Below are 26,890 nucleotides of genomic sequence, written 5' to 3'. Positions count from 1 at the left end.
ACCCTTATTGCTCCTAGCTACGCACCTGCCTCTAAATCCAACGCACATGTGCAACACCCAGACGCAGAAACACAGACTTGTGTTAACTGTGACAATCTATTTTTGCCGCACAGACGGACGCTGACACCGATGACTCCAGGACTTTCCAGCGGGCCGGTGATTTGCTGCAATGCGAACACTTAAATCGCTGCCTGCGCTGTCAGATAGATAGGCGGGAGCAGCAACCTCCCACTCCTCCTATTGCTATAACAACCACAGGGCGGTCGGTGTGACTCGATGGCACAGCAGCTCGGATGCGACTGCCAAGTGTCATCCTCCTGCAAGTAGCCCGTCCTCTGCTCAAAGCATCGCCGCATGAACACTGACTGAATCCCGCCCGGGGTAGGAGGAGGGGGAGAGCCTGTGTTTCCCCCGTCACAGTGATCTGAGCACCGGGGAAGCTCAGGCTTGGGATCCGCTACGTCAAACAGATTAGTGACATAACCTCTCGGAGTAGGACATACCTCCCCCCACACCCCCTTTGGGTTTGCCTGACTGCATGCAAGGGCTCAGGAGGCAAGATAGACTGTGCTGACAGAAAGCCAGGAAGCCCTTGGCGAAATAGAGAAGTGCATTACTTTTCTTTTCTTTTTTTTTCCTGGGTTGGGTGAGACGACTGGTGATCCTCCGGCAGCCTCTTTCTCTCTTTCTCTCTGTCTCTCTCTCTTCTTCTTCTCCTCCCCCCACCCCTGCGCGAAATGGCGAAAGAAAACGGCGAGTCCAGCGATGGATCTTGGAAAAAGCATGTCGATGACATCAAGAAAATCTTTGACTTCAAGGAAGTCCTTGGGACGTGAGTAACGCGATACACGCAGGCTTTGCGGGCGGATAAAAACAACAACAGAAAACCAACAACTTTGTGTCCACTTGTGCAAATTGGTGTCAAGACAACAATGCCACAGTGTAGCGGTTTTGGCGGAAATGAGCGCTGACTGACAGCTGTTGAATGTGTGCTGAATTAACTGGTTGACGGTGACAGACGCAGGCAGAAACTTACAGCCCGCTGATAGAGGCGTTTTAAACCCAGACCTGGAGCCTGATGAGTTTATTGTCCAGTGTGTGTGTGTGTGTGTGTGGGGGGGGGAGAAGGGGATCTTAATCATGTGTGAAGTCAGACTCGCGTGATGCCCCCCCTCCCCGTTATGTCATGGTTCATTCAGAAACTACTGCGGCATGTTTCTGCTTTTATGTTTTTTCCCAGGACTGACGCGTGTATCCAGAGCTTTGTTAAGGCTGACATTTATTTATCGGCACAACTGTGACAAAGACAGCGGGGGCCTCTTTTGCATTACATGATGATGATGATGATGAAGAAATCAGCTCCCCCAAATTAAGGGGGCCATCTGTGAGGACTTTAGTGGGTGTTGTGCCTTGTTCTGTCGGCCTCTTGACTCTCTTCTCCAAACAGAGGGATGTATTTGAGCTGAGAAAGATCACGTCTGGGGTTTTATGGATCTGTGTCACTGTGGCAGATTCTTGTTTGTACAGTAAACTGCTGTGCTCTGGTTTGTGTGGACTTGTTTTTAGGGAAACCTCCCCTCCCCACCCTCCACTCCTCCACTCCCCTCATCTTTGGCTGAACTTAGTCCCTTGCCCTTGGACCACAGAGCAGGCGAATTCCACAGTTTATTTTGGTCTGCTGTTAGTGCTGCCTGACTTCATGCCTTTTTCTTCTTTGAATAAGTCATGCAGCACAGACAGAAGAGCCTGAGTGAATGAGCGACAGGAGACAGCCAGAGCAGGTCGTGCTCACACGATCCAAGCAGCCTTGTGATAGACTGCTAGGTGTTATCACACGTTTAACAGAGTGCAGTTCTCGCTGCTCTGCTCCCCCCCCCCCCCCCCAGAGAGATGCTTTCCCCCTCCTCTTTCCTGAGAAGTAGTCATTGTGGTGTTGATGTTGTTATGAGATGCTGAGGGATGGAGTCTCCCCAAGGAAACATGTTTGTTTTCTTTAATTTAGCTGAAACTGGTGTGAAGCACAGTAAAAAAAACAAAAAGACAGGTCTCTGGTCACTATGGTTATGTGGCTTGTTCTTCGGAGCATCGTCCCCTTGTGTAAACTGCTGTGCTTTCTTTTGTTTTTGGTTTTTTTCTAGCATCATAAAATTCTCTGAGATTGGTGATTCATAAAGCGCACTCAACACTTCAGCTGCTGGACTAAACAGTCAGACATTCCTGCCTAGAGGCAATTCTGATTTTTCTGTTTTTTTTCACCCCCCCCCCCCGCAAGGCTTTCATTTGTGTGTGAAGAGCCTCTGAATAAGACCAGTGAATCATCATCATCATCATCATCATCATCATCATCATCTTCACTGAGACTTACTGTCCACACAATGGCCAGGTTGGAGGAACACACAACCCTCCGCCCACGACCCAGCACACATCTGCGGGGCTGGTTCGTCAGCACTCGGTTGTAACGGCACACACCGTACAGCGTGTACTCCTCTTGCCTGGCTGGCTGAATTCGAGTGAGGGCCATTTTTACTTGTTCCTACGCGTCTTAATCAGGAAGTGGCTTGTTGTTGCACTCCCGGGTTCACAACAGGCCACCTGGGGCACAAAAGCCCAGCGAGCTCGCAGCTTTCGCTGGGGATTAAAATGGAAGAGGAAGTGCTGCTGGTCGAAGGAGGGGACAGATTGTCTTCCTCTTCCTCCTCTTGCTCCACCTTTCAACTGTTGGTTCAGTTGTCAGGCTTCCAAATCGCTGTCCGAGAGGGATCATCCCTCTGGAAGTGTCCTGCTGCCAAAGAAAACATGGAAAGCTCATTAAAAAATTTACTGTGCTCTTGTTCTGATGTGCTTTTCACAAGTGTTTCCTTCTTATGTTACAATGGCAAACCTAAGAACCTGATGCATAGTAACATTGGACTAATGGCTATTCTGCCTGTTAAAGTTAATTTTACTGATCTTTAATCATGCATTTCATGCTTGGAGTGGATCTTTGCATTTTAACCTTGTCACCTTTATTCTTCGAAACGCTCTGAATGTGTTATCGTTCTCAAACGCACACCGCAATGATCACACCTCCTGAGATAAAGGAGGTGAATGTTTCTTTGCAACGACTGCCCGCATTGTTTCTGAGATGCTTGGATGCCCTCTTGCAAAGAAAGTTCACATCGGTGCGAACAAGACGAGAACAAAGAGATGAGATCCGAACAGTAGCTGGAGGCCAGAGCGGCTGATCAGAAACTGATAGGACTTTTAGAACAGGAAGCTTGTGGCCGTGACACTATAATGGTCTTGGCCGCTCTTCTCTCCCAGCTCTTTTGTTGTTGTTGATTTAATGAGATCTTCACCACTGAAAGGTAGTCCTCATCACTTCAGCTCTGCTCGACTTTGGCCTAATTTTAGGCCCCTAAGCTGCTTGATAGCCTGTTGGAGCAAGTTAAGTAAGCTGACGTTACCAGAGTGCAGCTTCAGACATCCCAGTGGGCGAAGAGTTGTGAGATTTTGAAGTATTTGACTGAGATATTACTAACATACTAGAGTCTGACTGTCAGCACGCTATTTTCCCCATTGTGTAAACATTTTAAGTCCATTATGCAAGATTTCTTGTATAAGTGAGTCTTATGTAAGATGCAGTGAGGTGAGACACTTCAGCAACCCGATAATTGGATTGTATTTAATGCCACAGATGAGTTTGATATAGATAATGTGTCTGTTACATAGTTTATTATCTTTAAAGCTTAAAATTTTGAACTTACTGTTAACACACTGGCCACATTTCTCTTCAGGTTGAGTTACGTTTGTGTCCACTTGATGAACAGAGGCTTAATATTAACCCCAGTTTAATTGTTCTGTTTTGGTCTCCACCAGCAGCTTCCTCCCGACTTTATGAGAGACTTGAGAATGAACCCGTTCTTTTAAAGCAAGCCATTTTGGTAATGCTTATTAGGAGTTATTTGAGGACCCCTTTCTAAATGAATAGGGGTGAACCATAGCTGTCGGAGGTCAATGGGATATAAAAACTGCATGTTTAGTAAATCTGTAGGTTCTCAGTCATCCAGGTCATGGTGGTCTAAGGAACAGGTTCTTAAATGCCGATAAGGTTTAAATACCTGGGACTCTCCAGCGTTTGGTTTTAGAACTGGAAAAAGTCTCTTGGATAAAAGATGAAATGTCTTCAAGAAATTTAAATTAGTCCAGTCACTTTCTTTTCAGGCTCCTTAGAGCTTGCATGTTTAGTAATTGTTTTCCATGGGGCGTCATCAGCTTCTCAGATCATTGTGCAGGAATTTTGGAGTTTTGTCCCCCTTGTCTGCTTCAGTTCATTGAGGTTTGTTGGCATTTATTTATGCACAGCTATCTTAATGTCCTGTCACTGCATTTCAATGGGGTTGAGGTCTGGGCTTGGACTGGACCATTGCACCACCTTGATTCTTTTTGTTTTCAGCAGTTTTTCAGTCAAGCTTTGAAAACATGGCTTCACATTTCACTTTACAGTACTTTAGGATGCAGATGAGTTCATGGTTAACTCGGTGACTGCAACGTGCCCAGGTACAATGAAGGAAAACCCGACATGCAGAGGGTATTTTTCCAGTTACCTGGATCCACTTACCTTAACCAGCTTTGTGTGAAGCCAGTGTTATCAACTCGCTATGTTAACCCTGGTTGTCCTGATCTAGATACGAGCAAGTTCACATGAAAGGGGTGGTGCTGGCATCATCTGACCAATCACATTTATTTGTTTTGATCGATCTCCTTTTGTGGTCAGTAAAAGTGGAAAAGAACTTTTATATTAATAAAATTTATTCTGTTTGCCAACTGTGGGAAAATCTGATGGATTATGATCTCGTTGGACCATTAGTTTTTATTCTTTCATCGAAAGCCCCAATGATGTTTAATGTTCTAATGGCATGTAAATACAAAAACAGAATTCAAATGTAGGCTTAGTCTACCTGTGATTGATATAAAGTCCAAAGGAACAAATAGGTGACTTGATTCATCTATTGATGCATATTGAATAGCAAGACTGTTTACAGCCTATTGGTAAAAAAAAAAAAAAAAAAGTTGAAAAAGTCAAGAAAGAAAACAGCATCTAAGAATCTGTATTTATTACTGATGTTCATTTGGGAAACACAAAAACTTTAGACACTAATAAAAATCGATCTTGCTGCTGATTAGTGATGCTGATTTCCAGAGAATTGATTGGTCAATAGTCGGTGATTTCATACCTGTTGATTTTCAACTCCTTGAGCAGGCTAGGTTTGCAGAATAAGTTACTATGGGGGATGCACCCTAGTAAGAAATGATTGTTCTTTGTAAGTACAGAAAACCCCGGTAACCACAAAGTTACCTGGATAAGATATAATTCTGCTTTGTTGTACATGCCTCTGGTCCTGTGTTTGTAAAAGAAACCCAAATCATCACCCCTCCACCACCGTGTTTGACAGTTCATATGAGGTGTTTGTGCTGATATGCTTTGCTTTGATCTTCATTATGAGCAAAGATCTCCTGTTTGGTCTCATCTGTCCAAAGGACGTTGTTGCAGAAGTGATTGGTTCAGATGTAACTTTGCTAAGCTAACTTGTGTTACCAGGTTCTTCTGAGAGAAGAAGCTTTGTCCTGTCAAGCCAGACTTGTTCTGTCTTTTTGTAATCATATTGTCATAAACTTTAACATTTTCCATGCTAACTGAGACCTGCAGATATTTGGCTTTTTTGCAGTTTTTTGAGCATTGCATGGTCTGATTTTTGGGTGAATTTGCTGGGACGTCCACTCCTGGGAAGACTTTGGATTGTGTTAATGCACACCTTAATGCTCCAGATCAGCAAACTGCCAGAACTTCTCCTTTTATAGAGGTTCTCCCGCTTGCTGATGATCAGTTAATCAAGTGTATTTGATTATCAGCTCTTGGCTGCTACTTACCCTATCAGTTCCCATGGAAGCAGTAATGGTGTGCCTAGCACTTTCACAGGACTGCATAGAGCACTGCACACCTGTACTTCACTAAAGCAAATCTTCTAAAACATTATTTATTTCCCTACATTTTGTGGCTCAAATGCAGTCCAAAATGCTTTCCAACTACATCTGCTTTGAGTGTTTTGTGATGTGTTCTACATCCCACATTCTGAAATTGCAGTGTCAAAGTTGTCCTCACTTAGCTTCCAGTTTAGGAAAATTATCTTTTTTTCTCTAAGTTTGACATTCATAAATAAACACCAATATTAAACTGAGCTGTCCTCTCACAGAGCCCCACTTGTTGGTTTTGAAGTGACTGTTGTTGCCTCTGTGCATTGATAATTCTCTGAAACAAGTTGGGTCCTTGAAAGCTGCATGAATGCCGTGAAAGTGGAAGCTAGGCAACTAGGATGATAGAGGACCTTGGTTGCTCTGCCTGAAGAAGACTGTTTACCACTTCCCACCATCACTGCTGTTCTCCATCTACACTGACTGTGCACAGACATTTCCATTTGCATCCGTGGCACCTCTGACCGCAGTGAATGCCTGCACAGCCATGTTGTGTTATCCAGTGTACTCGGAGAGTTGGAAGGATACAAAGCTGCCCTGTATCAGAGCACAGGAAATGTAATTGCACTTATTAAAATAATTCAGCTGCTATCTGACAGACTGATCTGTGGTTTCAGACAAGATTATCTTGTGCTCTTGGGAAATATTTGGCAGAAACCTTTTTTTTTTCAGCTCTTTGTGGGCACCAGTAGCTCTTAACAGCCTGTAAACTGACCATCGCTCTCTTTTTCATCATCAGTCCAGTGACCTCAAATTGCACATTACTGGAAAGTAGCCTGAGGTCCACAGGGTATTAGAATAATGGCTCCCAGCTCCACTTGTAGGGACCTTAACAGCTGCTGGATTTCACTGGATGTATTAGTCGAGTTCGTTTAACAGGCAGAAAGCCATTTTTGGCTGGTTGGAGAGAAATCCCCCTCCTGCAGGGAATGTTTGATTTATTTTTCTGCAAACTGGCATTTCTTAAACCAGAACCCAACATTAAAATATTCAGCCTACTCTACTACAGACAATATTTTGCATTTTTCTTTTCTATTACTAAAGTGCTAAATCTCTTCATTCAGTAAGTGGCAAACTCTTATGTCAGTTGATTCAGCCAGATTCATTTTTGTTGAAAAACTGTTAATTTCTAGTTTATTCACAGGTCGACCTGCCAGTTGTGGTAATCTATGGTAAATGCCAGTTGGGTTCCACAGTGGTGGACGTCGGCCTTCAGACAACCCTCATGAACTCTGTTTCTGACATCAGTGGCCTGCTGGAGGTCATTTTGTAGTTCTCTGGCAGTACTGATCCAGTTTCTCTTTCCATAACCGAGTAAATACCGTTCCTGGTGATGGGTTAAGTACCTTCGGCCCTTTTCAGCTCTCCTGGAGTAACTACCTCTCCTGAAATCTCCTGCATGCTCTTGAGACTGTGCTGAGAGACACAGCAGACCTTCTGGCGATGGCACATATTGATATGCCATCCGGGTGGAGCCGAACTACCTAATAACACCAAAGCAGCTGAAACTGATTAACAAACCCCTCTGCTTAACTGACCAGATCAGTCCCAGAAGTTTGAAGTTTTAAAGGGACTGGATGTATTTTGCAAGCTCACAGATGCAGCTTATGCTCCATTAGTAGCACCAACCTCCATTAGATGAGTCCTACAGCTGCTGACGAGACTTGGACAACAGTCAGATATCATCAAAATTTCTCTTATTTCAGGTCTTGCCACAGCATCCCATATTGGTTAACATCAGGGCAATGATGTTGAATCTTTGTCTTTTTCTTTTGACCGTTCAGTGGTTTGCTTCAGGTCATTTTTGTCATATCTGCATCTGCCAACCTCTCCTCACATCGCACTTTCCTCTAAAAGTTCTTGCTTTTTCATTGTTCCCTCAACTAAGCTTCAAACATAGTGTGCCATATTCAGCTTCTAACTCACCTTGCCTGCAGAACATCCCAGAAGTTTGGTGGAACATTCATGTCCTTCCATTAACATCATTTCTATTCAGAATTTTATTTTTCCCCCTAATAATGGGATTTTTAACAAGTTGTAGAGATTTTTGCAGGTGCTTAGCTGTTACTTCGGGTTCTTTATCACCTCGTTCAGGATTACACGCTGTTCTCTTGGTGCGAGTTTTGCAGGACACCCACTCCTAGGGAGAGGAGTAACACTCCTGAATTTCCATTGTGGACACGTTGCCTTATTGTGGACTGATGAACAATTTAGGCTTTAGAAATTCTTGTGTAGTGTGTTCATTCTCTGTAATGCATTTTCAGGTCCTGTGAAAGTTTGTGTGCTCAAGGCCTGACTCATCTTTGTGGAGAAGCGTAATCACCAGACTTTCTATGGTTTCATTTATGGCTGAAGGGCACTACTTTATGTGTTCCACATAGACAATAAAAGACTGCACACTGATGATAGCAGATTTTGAGGGATCGTGGCTGAAAATTTGTAAAATTAAGCCACCATCGTAGCAGTTTAGCCTTCTGCGAGAAAATGTTGTATCCTACAAGCCTGACTTTAGATTTTGGTTTCCAGTCTTAATGAGGGAGCCCACAAGGTTTCCCTGAACTGATTTCGAACTCGACTCAGGTTTCATCATCGCTTCTGTGTCTGATTTAAAGGTGTCGCCTCACTTTTCAGGAATGACTTTAGGTATTACCTTACCTGGATTATCGACTTCCGACTCTTCCATCCCATATGTTGCGTAACTGCCCGCTCTAATGCATCTTACACAAGATGAATCAGTGTGATTACCCCGCAGTAACACAATGCAGGCACCGTCTGTGAATATCAGTAAGCAAGGCTCTGTTGTCAAAGCCCGCCACCTCCTCCATGAACGTACTTCCTCCGTCAAAATTGCCCCGCATTTTTATAATCGCCAAGAACAACCAGCTGAGGTCGTGGCCTAGAATTTATTTATTTTTTCTTCTAGATGAGAGATAGGAGGCTCGCTTTGCATCTGCATCTGCAGCATCAGCCTCTGGTTTCATACAGAGAGCAGCCCACATTTCGCATTAGTCAGCCAGTTTGAGTTGGATATCTGCACATGGTGGTGTTGTGTGACTGCAGACTGTCACACACAGCTCGTTCTGTCATCCAAGAGCAGCGAAACGGGGAGCTCTGTGGCTCTGGGAGGAACTTAAAATTCAGACATTATTGAGTCAGTGTGCTGACTTGATTGTGCAGTCTTTGACACTGGGTCAGGAACAGTTTGCAGGCATACAGTCATTTTCATTGTGCGTAATATATTGAGATAAGGTTCAATAAAGGGTCCAATTTCGATGACTCTTTCTCTCATCACTTAGTGCTGCTCCCAAATGGCTGTTTAGTTAAGTTGCACTTTCGCTAATGATTATTGTCACTCCTCAGTTAATTATGCAGCTTATAAAATACTAAACTAATTCCACTTGCTAGATTGGAGTAGGTCAATTCTCAAATCTGAAACATGGAGCTTGAAAATATTCATCACTTTTGCTTTAATAGTTTTTTACTTGGCAAACTTAGTTTTTGTCTGATCAGTTTAATTCTTGCATAACTGCATCCATGTGTATGCATGTGCACACGCAGTGTGTGGGCAGCAGCATTGCCATATGCATGCTTCTAGCAGAGATCACACGTATTATTTCCTGTGAATGATGAACTAATAGAATTAATTGAGTCAGAGCTTGCAGCACAGTTTGTCATGCTTCATGCATTGACATTGTAAGTTGTCATTCACAGGAAGTGATGTTGCTGCCTGTCAGTCTAGTGAGCAAGGGGGACCGAAACCGTGTTATACACCCTTAACCATGCTCTCTCAGTGAGTTCATAGGCTTCCTGTGGTTTTCTTCATTGTGTTTCCTTTGCTGCAGAAAGCAGAACACATGCTCTGAAAAACCACGCTCGAGAGTTGCTTGTCAGGCGGCGCGTGCTGATGGCGGAGGAATTTTGCACTTCGAATGTCCGTACAGCTGTGGAAATTGGTGGCGTGTGCTGAATAAGAATGACGCCCATTGCCTTAATGGCAGCAGCAGCTGTGGTGGGAAGATAGTGCTGTAACAGGCCAGCAAGTAGTGCACCAACTCATTCACCTGCACAAGCCCTTGAATTTGCATATGGTCCCACATCATATGTCAGAATGAGGTCAAGTCAGAAGGGCGCACGCTTCCAGCCTTCACCGTTCTGTTTGCGGTGAGTGCACTCCACCTCATCACACCTGGAGCATGGCTTTGCAACAAAGTAGTGTGCGTTTGCCCACACAGGCCTCTGTTTGTGTACCACGATACTGACTGACCCTCCCCCCTCTGTAAGAGGGAGGGATGGGGGATTAGCGTGGATTTGATGGCCATGGTGGGACTTACTGCAGCCAGTGGCGCTGAGTTTACAGCCTGTTGGGAGGTGGTGATTACACTATGAAAACATAATGGAGCCTTTGATGTTAGTCGCACTGGGTTTAGGAACACTGTAGATCTTCACTTTCTGTATATCCACACATAGACTTTAATTTTGATCCAGTAATGTAATAAACGAAGGGCATTTTCCTTCTTTTCCAATGAGCTGCCATTAATATCACGTACTTCCCAATTAGTAGTGTGAATCTATTGAAACAAGTTTCCAGTTTTGACAATAGTTAAAAAAAAACTTGTCAGTACTGTCACCTAATAAAACTGAAAAAAAATATGCTTCAGCGGGAAATCTAAACCACTTCAGCATGCTGTGTCCACATAACCCGATGTGCAGTTACTTTTCTTGAGAGGTGCACATCAGGTTATGGCGTTGGGTTGAAGGGAGTTTAACCTACTGCCTATACTCATCATCTATGCACGAGAGAAACATTTATTTCCTGGGGTGACGCGTCGCCAGCTGTAGCAGCTCTTCCTCGGTAGCCTGGTTGTAATAAATGATGTGGATATTTTTCTTTCTGTGAAGCATTTTTTTGTTTCCATCTTTAGCTGGAACTGTTTTCTTGCATATTTTGAAACATACTATGCTTTGTTGGAGCAGCTGTGACAACAATTTAGTACTTGAAGAACTAAACTGTTGTCAGGCGGACATGGACTCTCCGTCTCAGACATGCCTGGGCTTGTTTCGTTATAGCCTGCATGTAGATGGATTTTGTTGCTAAACTTGGTATTGTTGCAGACAACATAGATGAAACTTTATTAATCCCTCGGGTGGGTTCCTCCGGGAAATTCAGTAACATGATGTGGCACAGCCCTACTGGCCGTGGTACTTTAGTAGTAGTCATTTATCATTCAGATGCCTCTCCAGGAAGGAGCTCATCCTGCAGGTTGCACAGACTCCAGTTCCTTTATCTTGAATTGCAGCTGGTGTCTGTGGTCTTTACTGTGCTCTGGATCTGCTGCCAGAATCTTCCGGTGGAGACCCGTTCTCACCAACCGAGAACCGACCAATACTCTAACATTACAATAAGAACAACATGTAAAAGCACGTAGAAACCGGAAAAGTGGATAATATAGATATACTTGCAAGAGGAAGCCCTAATGTCTGCTCCTTCAGATGTAAAAGGAACATACAGGAAGTAACCTAAATATTTCAAACTATTTTGGGCTTAAATGTGATGGTTGATTTTGCAACTTGAGTAAAAGAAACTCGGTAATTTTGTCATAAGGAGTCTTCTTATAATAATTACATGATATATTATAGCACCACCTTTTTGAATAATAATTCCTCTGTGTTATCCTTTAATCCTAATGAAAGACATTAGAGTTGTAAGACTGTGTGCTAATCAATAATCTGCCTTTTAGATCATAATAAGCCCAGCTCACGTGACCCAGTAAATCTTTAAGAGCTTGACATCGAACCATCCTGAAGGTGTGCAATAAAAACAAGGAAAAAAGTCACCACGCTTCCTGCTCAGCAAGCTTTATTATCTATGTGGTATCATGGCAACAGATACAGATTGCTTGAGCAAATATTCCCCTAATTTGGTATTTGTTTTTAAAGGCGCTCACGTATGGAAGCAGATGGCAGAGGAAGACACGCTATCTGCCATCCTAAATGGGTGTTTTTCGAGGTTTTAAAAGTGTTTGCTGTGCTTTTGGCTGCGCGCAAGCGTCAAGCGTACGCCAGCACAGAAGGCTGCTGGCCATAGTCGGGGACTTGGCCAGTTCTCAGTAAATATTCCCAATATGCCGTTTGTGTACTCTGGCCTGTGTGCCTCTGAGTGCCCCCTATCTACTCACTGATGATGTGTCAATATTGTCTGAGCGCATATAAAGCAGGACTCTTTCTCTTTTTCTGTCTTGCTTTCTTCCAGCGGTGCGTTTTCTGAAGTGGTGATGGCGCGGGAGAAGGCCACGGGGAAGATGGTTGCAATCAAGTGTATCCCGAAAAAAGCGCTCAAGGGGAAGGAGACGAGCATTGAAAACGAAATTGCCGTCCTAAGGAAGTAGGTACCTCACATAGGCTGCATGTAAAAGTGCCAGAAGTGACCCTATTTGGATGATGCGGTGCCCTAGTTATCAGCTAATGCTTCCAAGCTCGTGAGAAGACTGCACATTGCACAGATACAGAGACTTGCTAATCTGGAAAAGAACCTGACTCATAAAGTAGAATTTCATGCACCAGAACTGGAGCACAGACCTCAGGACAGTGCAATCACTGAGACTGTATAAAAAAGACAGCAGACTTGGGTTCAGGGTTGGGAGCAGAGCGTATACAGAGGGCGAACAGCTAGCTATGACAGGGGGGGACATTTGACTCAAGACACTTTGCTATTCCACAAAGCTGAAAAATGCACTTCCATTCAGACATGCTAAACATAATTACAACCATACACGCTCAGTGGACTCATAAAGAAATGTAGCAGTCATAAAAGTGCAAAAATATCTTCTAGATTGCAGAGGCAAAGCAGGGGGCGAACAGGAGAGAGATGTTGTTTAGGCGCAGAAGTGAATTAATGAGCTCACCACACACTAGAACAGCTGACTGTGAGCGCACAACGTCCTCAACACATTTAATTTGTTTTGCAATTTTCAGCGGTTTAAAAGTAGCTGTAGAAGCTGAAGCTGCACAGGCCCATCAGCTCCGTCATGCTTGTTACCATGATTGCTGCACATTGCTACTGTTAACCAAATAATTAAATTAAACTTGCACTGCAGTAACTTATCAGGCGATGGATGTTTAAGTTTTTCATTATTACCGAACTGCATTGCTTAGTGCAAGCATAATAATAGAATTCAGCTGAATGAACAGTAGGGGCTACCAAACCAGGTCTTCACGGCCCTCTACGAACTTGCTCTGTCCCCATAAAAATCTCAGCTAGAGCCGCCTCGCGCTAATGCCATCAAGTTTCAAAACACCAAGATGGTGTTCATAAAATGTTAAGCAGTCACCAGTGGGTAATTTAATTATGACTGTGGTCATCTTTTATATACAGTCTATGCTTACAATCCACACACAAAAAAATATTTGACAGATGGTGCCCTTAATAAACAAAAACCCTTTTATCTCAAGCTAACATTGCTGAACTCCAAGTCAGTGAAGCCTGGCAGAATCTCTGTTAAATTGTTTTTACTGTGCCATGTTTATCTCTGATTTAAAGTTTGGTATTTTAACTTCACTGAATGATGAAGCGAGACTCAAGTGGCCTTTCGAGGAACTTTGTTGACCCAGCTGCAGGGTTGTTTAGCAAGGTTCGTGTCATCCTCTGGGGAAACTTGTTTCTCTTTCTCTGCAACCCTGAGCTGGTTTATTTAGTCTCAGTTTATTTAACAGTCATTGTCGGGCTTAAGTGACTTCCTCACCTAATCCCATCTATCGATTTATTTTGCGTGTACACACATAGACACACACCCACAGACCTACAGGGTATGATAGGATTGCTCTGACACCAGGTGACACTCCATCCTCCTCCAGGGCCTGATGGGTAATTGCTGCAAGAAGCTCAGTTATCACTCACTCTTGAAGTGAGTGCCTGGTTACAGTTGCTATCCTTTGACTTCCTCTCTTTTTTCCCCCCCTCCCTGTCATGGTTACGCATCCATTTTCCTTCTCGTCCTCTTACCCTTTACTCGTCTGTGTTAGTCTAACAGGCCTCAAACCGAAACCTCATTTTCATTCTGGACTTTGAAAAGGAGAGAAGTTGTGAAGATTGTTTGGTCCTTTGAGACTCTCCCCGCCTCCTCTTTTTCCACCCCCACACTGGCCCTTCTGAAGATGCTCTGTCATCTGTGTATCACCTTGCCTTTGCACACTTTTTTTTCCCCTATCTTGGTTACCTGGACACAGGCTCTCCCAGCATCTGTGTTATTTTCTTCAGGTGCTCCTGCTAACAGGGGTTGCCGTTCATGACTCATCGCTCCGTGTCATCTAAGAATCCCCACACTCGCTGCCATTTACAAAAGGTTTTTTTTAATTTCCCCCACCCTGTATGAACAATACATTACACTAGGTTCATTTTTCGTAACTGTGGACGTGCACACATTCTATAATGGAAAGCAAAAAGGGCTTTCAGTCGACAGGGCATCATTTTAACCAAAGAAAAGTCTAATTAGACCTCATTTGTAGCCTGTGCTGAAATGAACAGAAGCTGACAGCAAGAAAAGTGAATTTTCTTTTCTCCTTCTGCAGGATAAAGCATGAGAATATAGTGGCTCTGGAGGACATCTATGAGAGCTCAAACCACCTGTACCTCATAATGCAGCTGTAAGTACATCAAGCCACCACTGGTCAGCTCTTTGCTTCCCATTTGGCTTGTCATTTTGATAATGTGGTTTTTTGTTGCTTTGTTTTTTTTGCTTGAGTAAGTGTCTTTAATATCCTTGAGACATCTTTGCTGAAGTAAATGCAGCAATGCTTTAAAGAGACAGGAGTCCATTTCTGTAAGAGTAGTGCAATTTAAAAAAACAACAACAACTAACGAGTATGTTTCCATGCAGTACTTTAGGTCACATTTGTGTTTCTTGCAGAGATAATAATCAGTATATTGTTGACATTCCCTTATATGTTCAGTAAACATGAAGCTGAGCCCACGAGTTATCTTGGCTTGGCATAAAGACTGGAAACACTTGGGAACAGCTAGCTTGGCTTAACTTTAGAGGCAAAAAAAGCATGAGCTTTTACAAAGATTTTACAAGGAGCTACATGCTTATAATGGACACTACTGAATTTTATTTTTAAGAAGGAAACAAATATCACAGATAATGTGATAGATGTGCATAGATCCACAGGCTATATATAAAAGATGGACGTAACCACAGTGACAGCTGATCTGCTGGTCAGTGAAGTGCCTTTTTCAGACCTTGTGCTGAGGATCGACCTTGTTGCCATATTAGTGTTTTTGAAATCGGATGGTGGCTATAGACTGTATATAAAAGATGGACATAGTCACTGTTTTGTAACATCAGCATTGCCATATGGGATACTTGCGGGCTATTGATTTATTTATTTTGGAGCTAAACGATACGATATTTGAATGAGAGTGCAGCGGTATCATGTAAGGCAGGGGTCTCCAACTCCAGGCCTCAAGGACCAGTGTGCTGCAGGCTTTAGATATCAACCTGGGTCAGCACACCTGACTCAAATGATTATTGCATTAACAGGCCTCTGGAGAACTTCAGGACATGTTGAGGAGGTAATTTAGCCATTTAAATCAGCTGTGTTGGATTAAGGACACCTCTAAAACCTGCAGGACACCAGCCCTTGAGGCCTGGAGTTGGACACCCCTGAAGTAAGGGAAGCAGGTTTGGTGGGTGCATCTCACAGCAGGAGATACTTGCTAACAAATGCTAAGTAGTGGACTGATAAGCTATTACTGTTTTATTCACCAAAACTGGGCCCACTGACTTGACTTTTGGATCCAGCCTCAAGTGAAGTTTCGGGCATTTTAGCAGTAGCTTCTGAGGGTATAACAAACAAGGGATAACTCATGTTTACATTGTAGCACAGCCTGCTATATTGTCCTCCTTGTCTCTAACAGGGACAAGGAGTAACAGGGACAAGTAATTTTCAGAATGAACATGTGAAACTTGCTACTGAGATGCCAGACTCACCAGGAGAAGGTTTACTGGGGCTGTAGATCAAATGAACAGTAGGCTTATTTTCTCATAGACATTTATGCAGACTTCTAACCAAAGAAGTTGCTAACTGCTAGCCTCCTCAAAAAAATAGCAGGTTTAAGGCACTTCTGCCATCACTTCTCAGACCTTTAAGCTGCACTTTTTTTTCCATTTTTCCACGTTGTTGTCATGAATGAATTACTTAATACGATTTTTCGTGTTTATTGTCGGGTATGGCTGTTTCCACGGTTGTTTAAGCTCACTGTGCAGCTAAGAATCACTTTTAGGGGACAGATGGGAGGATGGTATCAGTCTTCTTATCCGATTGTCTACAAGAAAGATGATCAATTTATCCTTATAGCAACAATGAGGAGCACATGCATAGCTGTCTGTGGAGTGAAGTTGTGGGATAAAAGGCACTCTGCAGAAATTCTTCTTTGCCATTATGCTGTTTTCCTGCAAACTGCACGTCTTCATGATTTCTGACACCTTTTTCCCTCCCCGGATAATTTCACAGCATTTGTGAGTGATGCACCAGCAATTTAGCCATCCATTACCCGGCCTCTTTGTATCTCTCAAAGGTGCTTAGTGTTTCCGAAGTCTCACTTACGTAAATCTTATTGGTAGCACTATATGAAAGCGCATATTCTTAACTTAATATGAGTCAGTGTTTTTGGTGGGAATTTTGCCTTTTGTAGCTGCAGTTTAAAGTCATTGAAAATAGCTGGTTCATCAGTTTCAAACAATAATAAACGACTGCTGCATAATGAGTCATCATAGATGGAATTAAAAAAGAAGGTATTTTAGAGCTTTAGCAATATTTCATAGCCGCAAAGTAGATCATTTCATACAGATGAAGCAAACAAGAAGATGCCTATTTTTAGCTTCCTTTCCTTCCTTCTTACAGGTTGTTGTGTTTTATAAGTTGTTTATTTTAATCAAATAAAAAAAACTATTACATTGGGAAGTGACTAAAAGCTAAACAAATTTAAACTGCAGGCATAAATTGGATTATACAAGAAGTGACTAAACTATAGAAATGCATGCAAGGAGCTTCAGTAGAGATTTAGAGGAAATCCCTGAGGGTGAACTTCAACAGGAAGGCTGTTTGAGCGATCCGGAGTGTTGGTTTGGAGATTTTCGTGCAGGTACAAATAAGTAAAGAAGCCCACACTTTTCCTGTGCAAGGGCCCTTTCATTCACTGCTGCATGTAAGGCGTGCAGCAGCTTCAAGGGGAAAATGCAAGCAGGCAAGAATTTGTGGTGTTAAAATGAAATATCAAATTAGAAAGAGCAAACAGTGATACATAAAATGAAAAACAGTAATGCGTTTAATCTTTCTTTGCCTTACGCCTGCTTTTTGTAAAGCACTGCAAATACAGTTTTATGTAACCTTTCCATCTGCTGTTGTGTGCGTGGACTGACAGGGTGTCTGGAGGCGAGCTGTTTGACCGCATTGTAGAAAAGGGCTTCTACACAGAGATGGATGCCAGTCGGCTTATTCGGCAAGTTTTGGACGCAGTCAACTATTTGCACTCCATGGGCATAGTACACAGAGATCTAAAGGTACTGCGGTATTTGATATTCATAGTCAAACTTCTTTTTTTGTTGGTGTTGATGAGCTGACTGCACTTTTAGTGCTTAACCAGGAAACCTCTTCAGTCACCCTGTAAGGAGGAAATCCCCGCTGTTCAACCTGTGCGAGTGCCATTATACTCAGTACTCATGACCCGCAAAGGTTAAATGTCAGGGATTTTCCTTTTCTGAAAAACCGTCAGAGCTTCCTGGATGTCACATTTTGCCTGACATCTTAATGTCTTGGTGACTAACATCAGTCTAATCGGAAGAATCTGATTATCATCTGGTGGCTGCCTTCCACCAACCACTCAAGTTAACGTTTACAGCCATGTGTGTCCAGACTTGACCTTTTAGATGTAAAATGTTGCGGCTTTATGATTTAATCCAATTAGAGACTGTGTAAAAAGTTGTTAAAAATAGCTTAAGTAATGTCTTTCGTAGCAAAATGTAGACAAAGAACTGCCACAACTGCTGCCAGCGCACACATGACATGACTTCTAACTAAACGCAGACAGACATGCAAATGCATAGGTTTCAGCTTTTGTCTTCTTTTATGCTTTCAGCCTGAGAACTTGCTGTATTTCAGTCCTCACGACGATTCAAAGATCATGATCAGTGACTTTGGCCTGTCAAAGATGGAGGGAACAGGTGGCGTGATGGCCACCGCCTGTGGGACGCCAGGATACGTCGGTGAGGATGCCCTCTGACGCCCTGGCTTTGCTGAAAACTTACTCAGAGACAATTAGATGGTCTCGCTGGCTGAACGTGACCTAATTTAATCTGCCAGTAGCTGCAGGTTAACCTTAGCCATCTGCTTCAGGCACTCCACCAAATATTCACATTGTCCTCCAGCCTCTGTGGCGTCGTGCATGCAGAAAACTGCTAGCATTGCTTTACTGCATAAATATATATGATGTTTTTAAAAAAGAACATTTTGTTGTTGCAGCTCCTGAAGTTTTAGCACAGAAACCTTACAGTAAAGCTGTGGACTGCTGGTCTATTGGGGTCATCGCTTATATTCTGTGAGTAATCATTTTAAAATTCTGCCTTAGTTCTCATACAGGGAGCATGCTTTTCCTTTGTTTCTGTCCTATTATACAGACGGTCAAACTTCCAAATAAAGAGGTAAAAGTATGAGAAAGTGAATCAGCTTGTGATTCACAGCTTTGTTGTTTTTCTACTTCCTACTTTTTTAAATTTATTTATTTATCATTTTTATGTAGGGAAATCTGCAACAGTCATGGGATACCCAGCAAGTAGACAGAGCCTATTTATGGACCACAACACCAAAACCAGCTGCATCTCCCCTAAAGTGTGCTCATGGGGATTCCTTGACAATTAGGAGTGAATGGGACGAAATGGCTAAAAATGATTATTTACTGCCAGCATAAAATCTGTAGGGATTTTTGCAAACAAAGCCCCTCTAGTGAAGTTCCTAAATTAAAAAGAAGAAGAAGCTTTGAGCTGTAAATAGCATAATAGGCCCCCATTTAAACAGAAACTCTTTATTCAGATCAGAAACTGAGCGGAAAACCTCAGTGAGATTAAAAACCTCTTTGCTCAAAGTGTCCTGATTAAGAAAGGGAGATATATTAGTGAGCAAACACAATGAAATAGATAATAAGATTGAAAATGAAAGATAAACGGCGGTCTCTCTAGTCATGCAGTCAGCTGATCTATTAGGATGCACTGTGCGCAGTAATGCTACGAGCTAAATGCTAGGAAGCTGGTATTTTTGAGCAGATCAAGAATTGGACAAAGATGAAAAGCGGTTAAGTGATTCAACTAAGTTATTAGGAATCACCCCTGTACTGCCCGGATCTCTGAAGTGGTTGCAGGCTGACTATTGGTGCCATTTCTTGACCTTGTGTATATAAAATTATAAAATAAGTGCAATTGGGGACAATTAGGATTTCATATCTTAAGAAAAGTAATAAAGTGCAGTATATAAAAGCAGTCTAAACAGCTGCTCTTCCTATAATTCAAAGCCTGGAAGGCTTTCAGTAGAAAGTGTTACACAAAGCCGCCAACCTAATTATGCAAAGTGGTGTCGATCCCTGGTGTAATGATCTTTTCCTTAAGTGCAGCGAATTTTAAGGTCATTAAGTGTTTCTGATGTTAACAAAAGACACTTCTGCCTGATGTTTGCTGTAGAAAAAAGTTTAGTAATAATAATAATAATAATGCAAAAATTCCCAATCATGTTGCACATGTGCAATTTGAATGCCCGCACCGTCTGTGCCTCTGACTGTTCTCTCTCTGTATTCATGTGCTCGCCATAATCCCTCGGAGGCGCCTCTTGTTGCGTGCTATGCGAAAAATCAAACTGCTTGTAAATGAGATTGGACCACAGCAAATCCTTTTAGATTTGGGTTAAAGTTTGATGATGGCTTTCACACTGGCCGTCGTTGTGTAATCGCACCCTCTTCATCTTTTCAGGCTTTGTGGTTATCCTCCTTTCTACGATGAGAACGATTCGAAGCTGTTTGAGCAGATCCTCAAGGCAGACTATGAGTTTGACGCGCCGTATTGGGACGACATATCTGACTCTGGTGAGTTTTAGCTGTCAGTCTTTGTGTTGGAGGGAAATATGGTAACATTTCTATTTCATGAATTCTGTACTTTACTTAGAAATTTTATGTAGAAGAAATAACTAGACCATGGTTAGCCAAATCCAAAAATGTAAATTGTGTCACTAAATAGAAGAAATGATAGCATCACCTCAGTTTCCTGTTCTTAGCTGACTGCTGTGGTCTACTGCTGCTGTAGCTCATCTGCTACAAGATGCTCAGTTCAGAGATGCTCTTGTGCGCACCTTGGTTGTAACAACGGGTCATTTCAGTTGCTGTTTCCTTCCCTCAAAGCACAGTACAGTGAGTTCACTGTACTCAAACGGTCTTCACAGTCACTGTATATATGTGCAGCAGAGGACGTTTGGGGTGCAGTGGAATAGATTCACATCATAGATGTACAGCTGACCAATCTGGAGCAGCTGTGTGATGCTATCATGTCAATATGAATCAAAATCTCTGAGAGATGTCTCCAGCACCTTGATGAATCTGTGCTGCAAAGACTTAAAGCAATTCTGAAGGCAAAAGGGCGTCCAACCAAATACCTAAGAAAGTGGCCACTAAGTGTATATATCAAAATTGGCCACCTTTAGGTTCTGTGTGTGTTTTGAAGTCCAGAGTTTTCAGTTTTGATATTTTTGTCTGTTGAAACTGGGTGTAATGATAATTTGAAAGGTGTGTTGAGCTTGTTAGCTAATGTTAGCACAAGCTGGCTAGTTTCCTTGCCAAGGTGTATTTGTGAAATCAGCTGGGATGCTAGCGACAGCCTTAGAACAAAAAGGAATCTACTCTAAGAACTGTACTTTCATGGGCCCATTCCCGAACTGAAATCTCTCAAAATCTTCTGCCATCTGTCCAAACCTATAATACCAGCTCTGATCATCATGTGAGACTATGAAGGATCTCCATCTTTGTGTTTTCATTGATTCACTTTAATCTACAGACACTTTGCTTTGTACATGTACATTGTAAATTTGTAGAAGCTTTACTTCCTCTATAGAGAAGACGTATAAAACAAATTAAAAGCTTTTTGTCATTAAGTGACTTCTTGCAGCCACCTTGCAGTAACTTCACAGCTCTCCAGGGGGCCACGGCACATAATTTTGGAAATGCTTCCCTTGCATACCTTATTGCATCTTATCTCTGAACAAGCAATATGTGGATCTGACAGAGACACCCACATTGCTGCACACTCGTATGGTCGCAGCATGTTAGCCACGGGGTAGCCATCTGGGTAGCCAGATAATAAAGAATACCCTGCTTGTTATTGTTTACTTTATTTTACTCTAAATGGGACATAAATGATCAGTCTCTATGGACGGCATGAAAGTAGGGATTGAGACAAGAGACTCATTAGGAAAGCGTTTAATGAGGGCTTAAATCATGAGGAAAAAAAAGGAGGCTGCTGAGCAAAGGGCAGAAATCACTAAGAAACCTAAAGACACTGCATGTTCATGCCGGCCCGGCTTAAAGCATACTTTGCATCATCATCTCTTTTGACTCTAATGTGGGTCATTATTTACTAAATGAACATCACGTTGAGTTCAGTAAGACTTAAAACTACTGAATGAGACCATAGACTGATGAGGGTAGTGTTTACTGAGGTCATAAACCAAGTGAGACAGAAGTTCATTTTTCCTATAGACCTCCATATATTTAGACTTCTTTTCACTGCCACCTGCTGGGCATTAGAAAGAATGCAGGCTTGGGACCAATTCGCTATTAATACTCTAATGGTTGTCGACTAATAATAATACTTAATTGGAGACTTCAACTCTGAATTTATTGTGCAGTTTTGGTTTCTCTTTATCTATTTAATTACATGCGTTTTGTCTAGAATTGTATTAATATCATATAAATTCACTTATCCAGTTCAGGGTCGCAGGAGGAGTGGGAGCCTGTTACTGAATGATATAGTTTTTTTTCTCATCTGGATGAACTTTTGACCTTTTTGTTTTTTAATTCCCTCCTCAGCCAAAGACTTCATCAGCTGCCTAATGGAGAAGGATCCAGAGAAGAGATTTATTTGCGATCAGGCCCTTCAGCACCCCTGGTGAGAAACTGACCGTCGCCACACTGCGTCCCATCCAGACAATCACAGGGAACCACACATCTCGGTGCGATTACACAGCAGTGTTACGCAGATTGCCGGGCTTACGCATTTATCACGGCGTGCTCGTCCTCCCACTGTCATCTGTCACCATGGCTTCGAGCCGCGAGTCCACACCTCTGCTCTGCATCGCCGGCCCTCGGAGAGAAATCTGCTGAATAAATGGCTGCCAATTAGTGGCTGGTGTCGTGAAGGATCCTCGAAGAATGTGGACTCTGATGAACAATTGGGATGTCTTCCCAGGCCTGCATCAGAGCTTAACGAGAAAAATGGCGTGGGCTGCTGTCTCCAGCTGAGGTGGCCAATAAGTCCTTTAGCCAGCGATGCATATTTTCGAGGTTTCGGGCAGGTGGTCCCTCTGATATAAATATGTGGCTTGTGACACCGGTAACAGGTGTCGTAACTGAGAGAAATGACTTTCATTGACGATATTTCGTGCCGAGATATTGTGATGAATGAGGCAGAACGTGATACGGTGTGCGAGCACCTGCTGAAACATCGCCCCATCAATCAAAGACGTTTTCGCTGAATGGGGAAAAAAATCACGGCAGCAAATTGGAAAACAGCATGAGGATTTTACACATACAAATATAAGTCCTCTGGGTAATGCTGTTTTGGTTTGTGTGTATTGTCTTTTATATTTGATCTGTTTTTTTGTTTTGTTTTCAGGATTGCTGGAGACACTGCTCTGTGTAAGAACATACACGAGTCAGTGAGTCGACAGATGAGGAAAAACTTTGCCAAAAGCAAATGGAGGGTGAGACTTCGTTTTTCTCAGTTGTTCAATATCACAAAAGAAAAAAACACTATATTCTAATATTTTCTCTGTCTTGGTTACTCTTGTCTGTTTACAACATCTCTTCACAGCAAGCCTTTAACGCCACCGCTGTGATCCGCCACATGAGACGCCTGCAGCTGGGCACCAGCTTTGGCAGCAGCATCTCCAGCTCCAGCTCCGTGTCCAGCTCTCAGAGCCGAGGTCCAGCCAAGAGCCAGTCTGTGGACTGCGCCCCGCTCTCCCTGAAGGACTGTGAGTGACATTTCACACACGACCACGTCTCAGTTTTAGCGCCACGCTCAGCGCAGCCTTTTCACTCTCCTGCCCACTTCATTAAGCTAAATGACAACTGTTTAACAAGCTCTCGAGCTGTGAGTTTTTTCAAATTAAACAGTCTAAATGGATTTTTTGTTGAATTTAGTTTGATGTCAGCGCTTACAACACTGTGCAAAAGTCTTGAGCCACCACCCCCCTATTTCTTTCTATTTTCCTAACAAGGAGTGATTTTGAAAGTGGTCGTGAGCATTAGCTCTCCAGGCTTTCTGAAAGCCTTTCAGAGTTTTTATTTGGACATTGGCTGCTCTTTACTCAGTCTGAAAGGCACGTTCTTAAGAAACTGAAAAAAAAATCCACCAAAGCTTCGGTTGATCAGCCCAGTGCTCGCTGAAGCATCAGAAATGGTCTCAGTAGAAGAGTGACTGTTAAGAAACCATATCTAAGGGAGGGAAACGGACAGAAAAGGCTGATGTATTCCACATTATACAAGTACTGGACTGAAAATCAGTGGCAACAGGTCAGATTAATCCAAATTTAAAATTTTTGGTTCAAATGGTCATCAGTAATTAGAGGTACAACAGTATGGTTCCTCCAAATTCTTCAACTTCACCTCAAATCACCAGCTAGTTATTTGAAACTTAGACACAACTGGGTGTTCCAACAGGACAATGAGCCTAAACACGCATCAAAACTAGTGTAGTAATGCATAAAGACAGCTAATGTTTACCTTCTAGAATGGCTTTCCTGAATCCTCGACCTCAATCATATTGAAAATTTGTGGACTAAGGAAACCAACCCATTTAAATGATCTAAATTGTGCAAAGAAGAGTGGTTCAGCGTCCAGCCAGCTTGTACCACAAGCTGGCTGATGGCTACCAAAAGTAGAAAATTATAGAGAAATCCAGATTGTCTTAAGACTTTTGCATGTTATTATAAAAATGATCCACTTTTACAAAAACACATCTTTGACAAAGGGGAAAAAAATCAATGCGGCTTCTCAAATGTGAGGATTTTATTTTTTTTTAAATTAAAAGCTAATAAAAATAACCAGCAGGAACGCTGTCAGTTGAATCACTCTGCTGTAATGCACAACATGAAAGTGTTATCAATGGTTTTACCATTTATGTGATCCAGGATCAAATAAAGGCTCAAGTAGCCATAAAAAGGCAGAAGCTGAATAAAATGATGGGTTCTTATTGGCGTACAGAGAGGCTCACAAACACTGTTTCTCTGAAGCATCTGTAGATCTGTTTTTCAAGGGCTGTTTACGCAAAAATCAGCTGCACTGTGGGTTGTGATTAACATGTATAGATGACTAAATAATCCAGTATTTACAATATTTTAGTATTTATTCGTTTAACTTACAACTACAGGGTTCAATTGTTACAGGAGATCTAGCAAGCAGTTGTGGTCGTGCTCATTATTATTTGTTGGCAACTTTCTTTATCTTAGAGTTAATGGCATGTGATTCATTGCTGAAGGAAATCTTTTTCTCCCACAGGTCACCCTATAGAGCCTCTGCCATGTGCTGCTAAAGCGTACCATCAGGACTCAGATGCCCCCTCTCCCACTCGAGAGGAGCCACCAGCGTCGGCCGAGCCACCCAGGCCACGACCCTCCACTGTTACCGTCATCCACACGGGGACTAAATGACGCCAGGTTCCGCGGGAGGTGAGCTGGGAGACCACGGAGCTTTGAGACTTGGGTGGGTAAAGAAGAAAAAAAAAAAACCCATCCCAGGCCTCGTGATTCAGTGTCGTTACCCAGTTTGCCCGTCCCGCCACCTCCCATCAGTTTCTGCCAAAACGAAAAACAAGAAACGGGAGGAATTTAAGGAGCGCTGGCTCAGCTCCATTTGGATCAGCACAGCTTCCCCCTCTGCTTCCCTTCACATTGTCATTTAGACCTGGAAGCACAGAGGTGGGGTGAAGGGAGCCTCTCGACCGAAGGTGTTACTGTGTGGAGGCTGTGCTCAGCCTGGATCAGGGCTGCCTGGCAGATAAAAGAGTGTCTGGTCTCGAAGTGCCACACTAAAGGAAACTCTTTATTGAAGCTGCTGTCTTTTCTGTTGTTTTGGGACGGGACCTTCCACTGTATGCCTTGTGTCGATGTCCTGCCTGGAGCTGCTGAGTGGAGTTGTGTTATGCAAGTGAAATATAAGCTTCAAGCTGTGGTTACTAATTGTGACATCATCTGCACTCTGAACTTTCTCGTTTTTTTTCTGGCTCACGGCATCGTAAACTCCTGACGGTAGTGATGTTGTTCCTTTTTAGCTTTTCAGTGAGTGGACGTGAAGCAGGACGGTGTGTTTTCAATCATGGCGGCGATCGCTGAGGGGACTACTGCGTTGCACTAATGTATTGGAATATTTATTTTCTTATAATACGTTATGAATTTTTGTAAGAATACCAGTCGCAGAATCATGTAAATGTGTTATTAAATCAAACTGAAGTTGCCGAATTGTACGATACAGTATCTACTAGTTGTTAGTTTGTAATTGCTGTTTTATTTGATGACTTGATTGACGTGACTGTGAAGTCCTCTTTAACCACACGAGGGCGACCACACGTTGTTGCTCTGTGACCAGTTCTCAGGGATCTGCAGGGACGTGAAGGTGAAGCTGACCAAACTCCAAGTGATCAAGCTCTGCTGTTTCGGTGAACATGGTGAGGTTATTCCTTTAAAATACTGCATATTGTTCTGATGTGCCAGAGATGTTTCCTTTCTTTTAAAGCAGTCTTGCTAAATAGTTTTTTTTTTTTTTCTCCCTTTAAAAACCTGGAATCATATTTGGATGTAAAGAAAGTGTTGACCAGTGACGTGTGAATTTATGTCTGTAGTTTTTAAAAAAAATGAAAAAAATTACAAATGAATGCGAATGTATTCAGGAGTCGAGACCAATCCAATCAGTGGTGTCCAGTTGAGTAGTTGAAATATCGTGCTCTGCTTCCGCTCGTGAAGTGGCTGGTCTGAAAACGGCTCGCTCACTCTGTGTTTAATCACTGTGCTTTCATACCAGCCTGTTGAATTTAGCAGAAAGACTCTTTCTCCTTCTCTCCCTTACCGCTCGCTCTCTGCAGACTTTCACACAGAGCAGTGAAGGCATCTGTCTTTGTATTTTTCTCTGTGGTAACCACTGGATTTTTACCAGCTCAATATGAAAGGAGAAAAGAAAGAAACCCTTCACGACGGCATCTCCAGTTTTGAGGGTTTTGCAATCTTGAATTATCCCCAAAAAAGAGAAGAAAATGTGGTGAATATCAAAATGGACTTTGAGCTTTTACTTACTGTAAATACAAATCTCAACAAGCTTTGGGTTGTGTTTATTTTGGTCTTCCCTATATTTCCCACCACCTCTCCTGGATCGGCAAAAGAAAGCAAATTATAAAGCACTGGAAGTCCCTCAGTATGCATGTATTACATATTATTACTGAAATGTGCTTTGGAGTTGTAGAGATTTGTGCATTAAAAAGAAGCTTGTTTGCATGTGTGGTGGTTGTCATTTTTCTTTAAGTTAGATTTTGTACCCATTGCCTGTACAGTTTATATGGCATACTGCAAATACCCCCCCCCC

The 26,890-nt window shown here is 42.6% G+C and overlaps 1 protein-coding gene across 1 annotated transcript; it reads left to right on the top strand.

The window, feature by feature from the left end:
- On the top strand, nucleotides 1-26,796 carry camk1db (calcium/calmodulin-dependent protein kinase 1Db). The gene is made up of 11 exons (XM_086299112.1): nucleotides 1-832; nucleotides 12,263-12,394; nucleotides 14,578-14,652; nucleotides 17,432-17,570; nucleotides 18,146-18,272; nucleotides 18,529-18,604; nucleotides 20,022-20,134; nucleotides 22,127-22,205; nucleotides 22,932-23,019; nucleotides 23,130-23,292; nucleotides 24,818-26,796. The coding sequence occupies exons 1-11, from the start codon at nucleotides 738-740 to the stop codon at nucleotides 24,967-24,969; spliced, it is 1,239 nt and encodes a 412-aa protein (XP_086155238.1). The 5' UTR covers nucleotides 1-737; the 3' UTR covers nucleotides 24,970-26,796.
- The last annotated feature ends 94 nt before the right edge of the window (nucleotides 26,797-26,890 follow it).

The sequence above is a fragment of the Aulonocara sp. 'chitande type north' Nkhata Bay genome, linkage group LG7, assembly GCF_057382095.1.
Source record: "Aulonocara sp. 'chitande type north' Nkhata Bay isolate Kocher_YH1m ecotype deep benthic linkage group LG7, A_spYH_male_GT1.1, whole genome shotgun sequence".
In the NCBI taxonomy this organism is placed as follows: domain Eukaryota; kingdom Metazoa; phylum Chordata; class Actinopteri; order Cichliformes; family Cichlidae; genus Aulonocara; species Aulonocara sp. 'chitande type north' Nkhata Bay.
The sequence above is the reverse complement of the archived record's forward strand: the minus strand, read 5'-3'. Positions and strand labels throughout refer to the sequence as shown.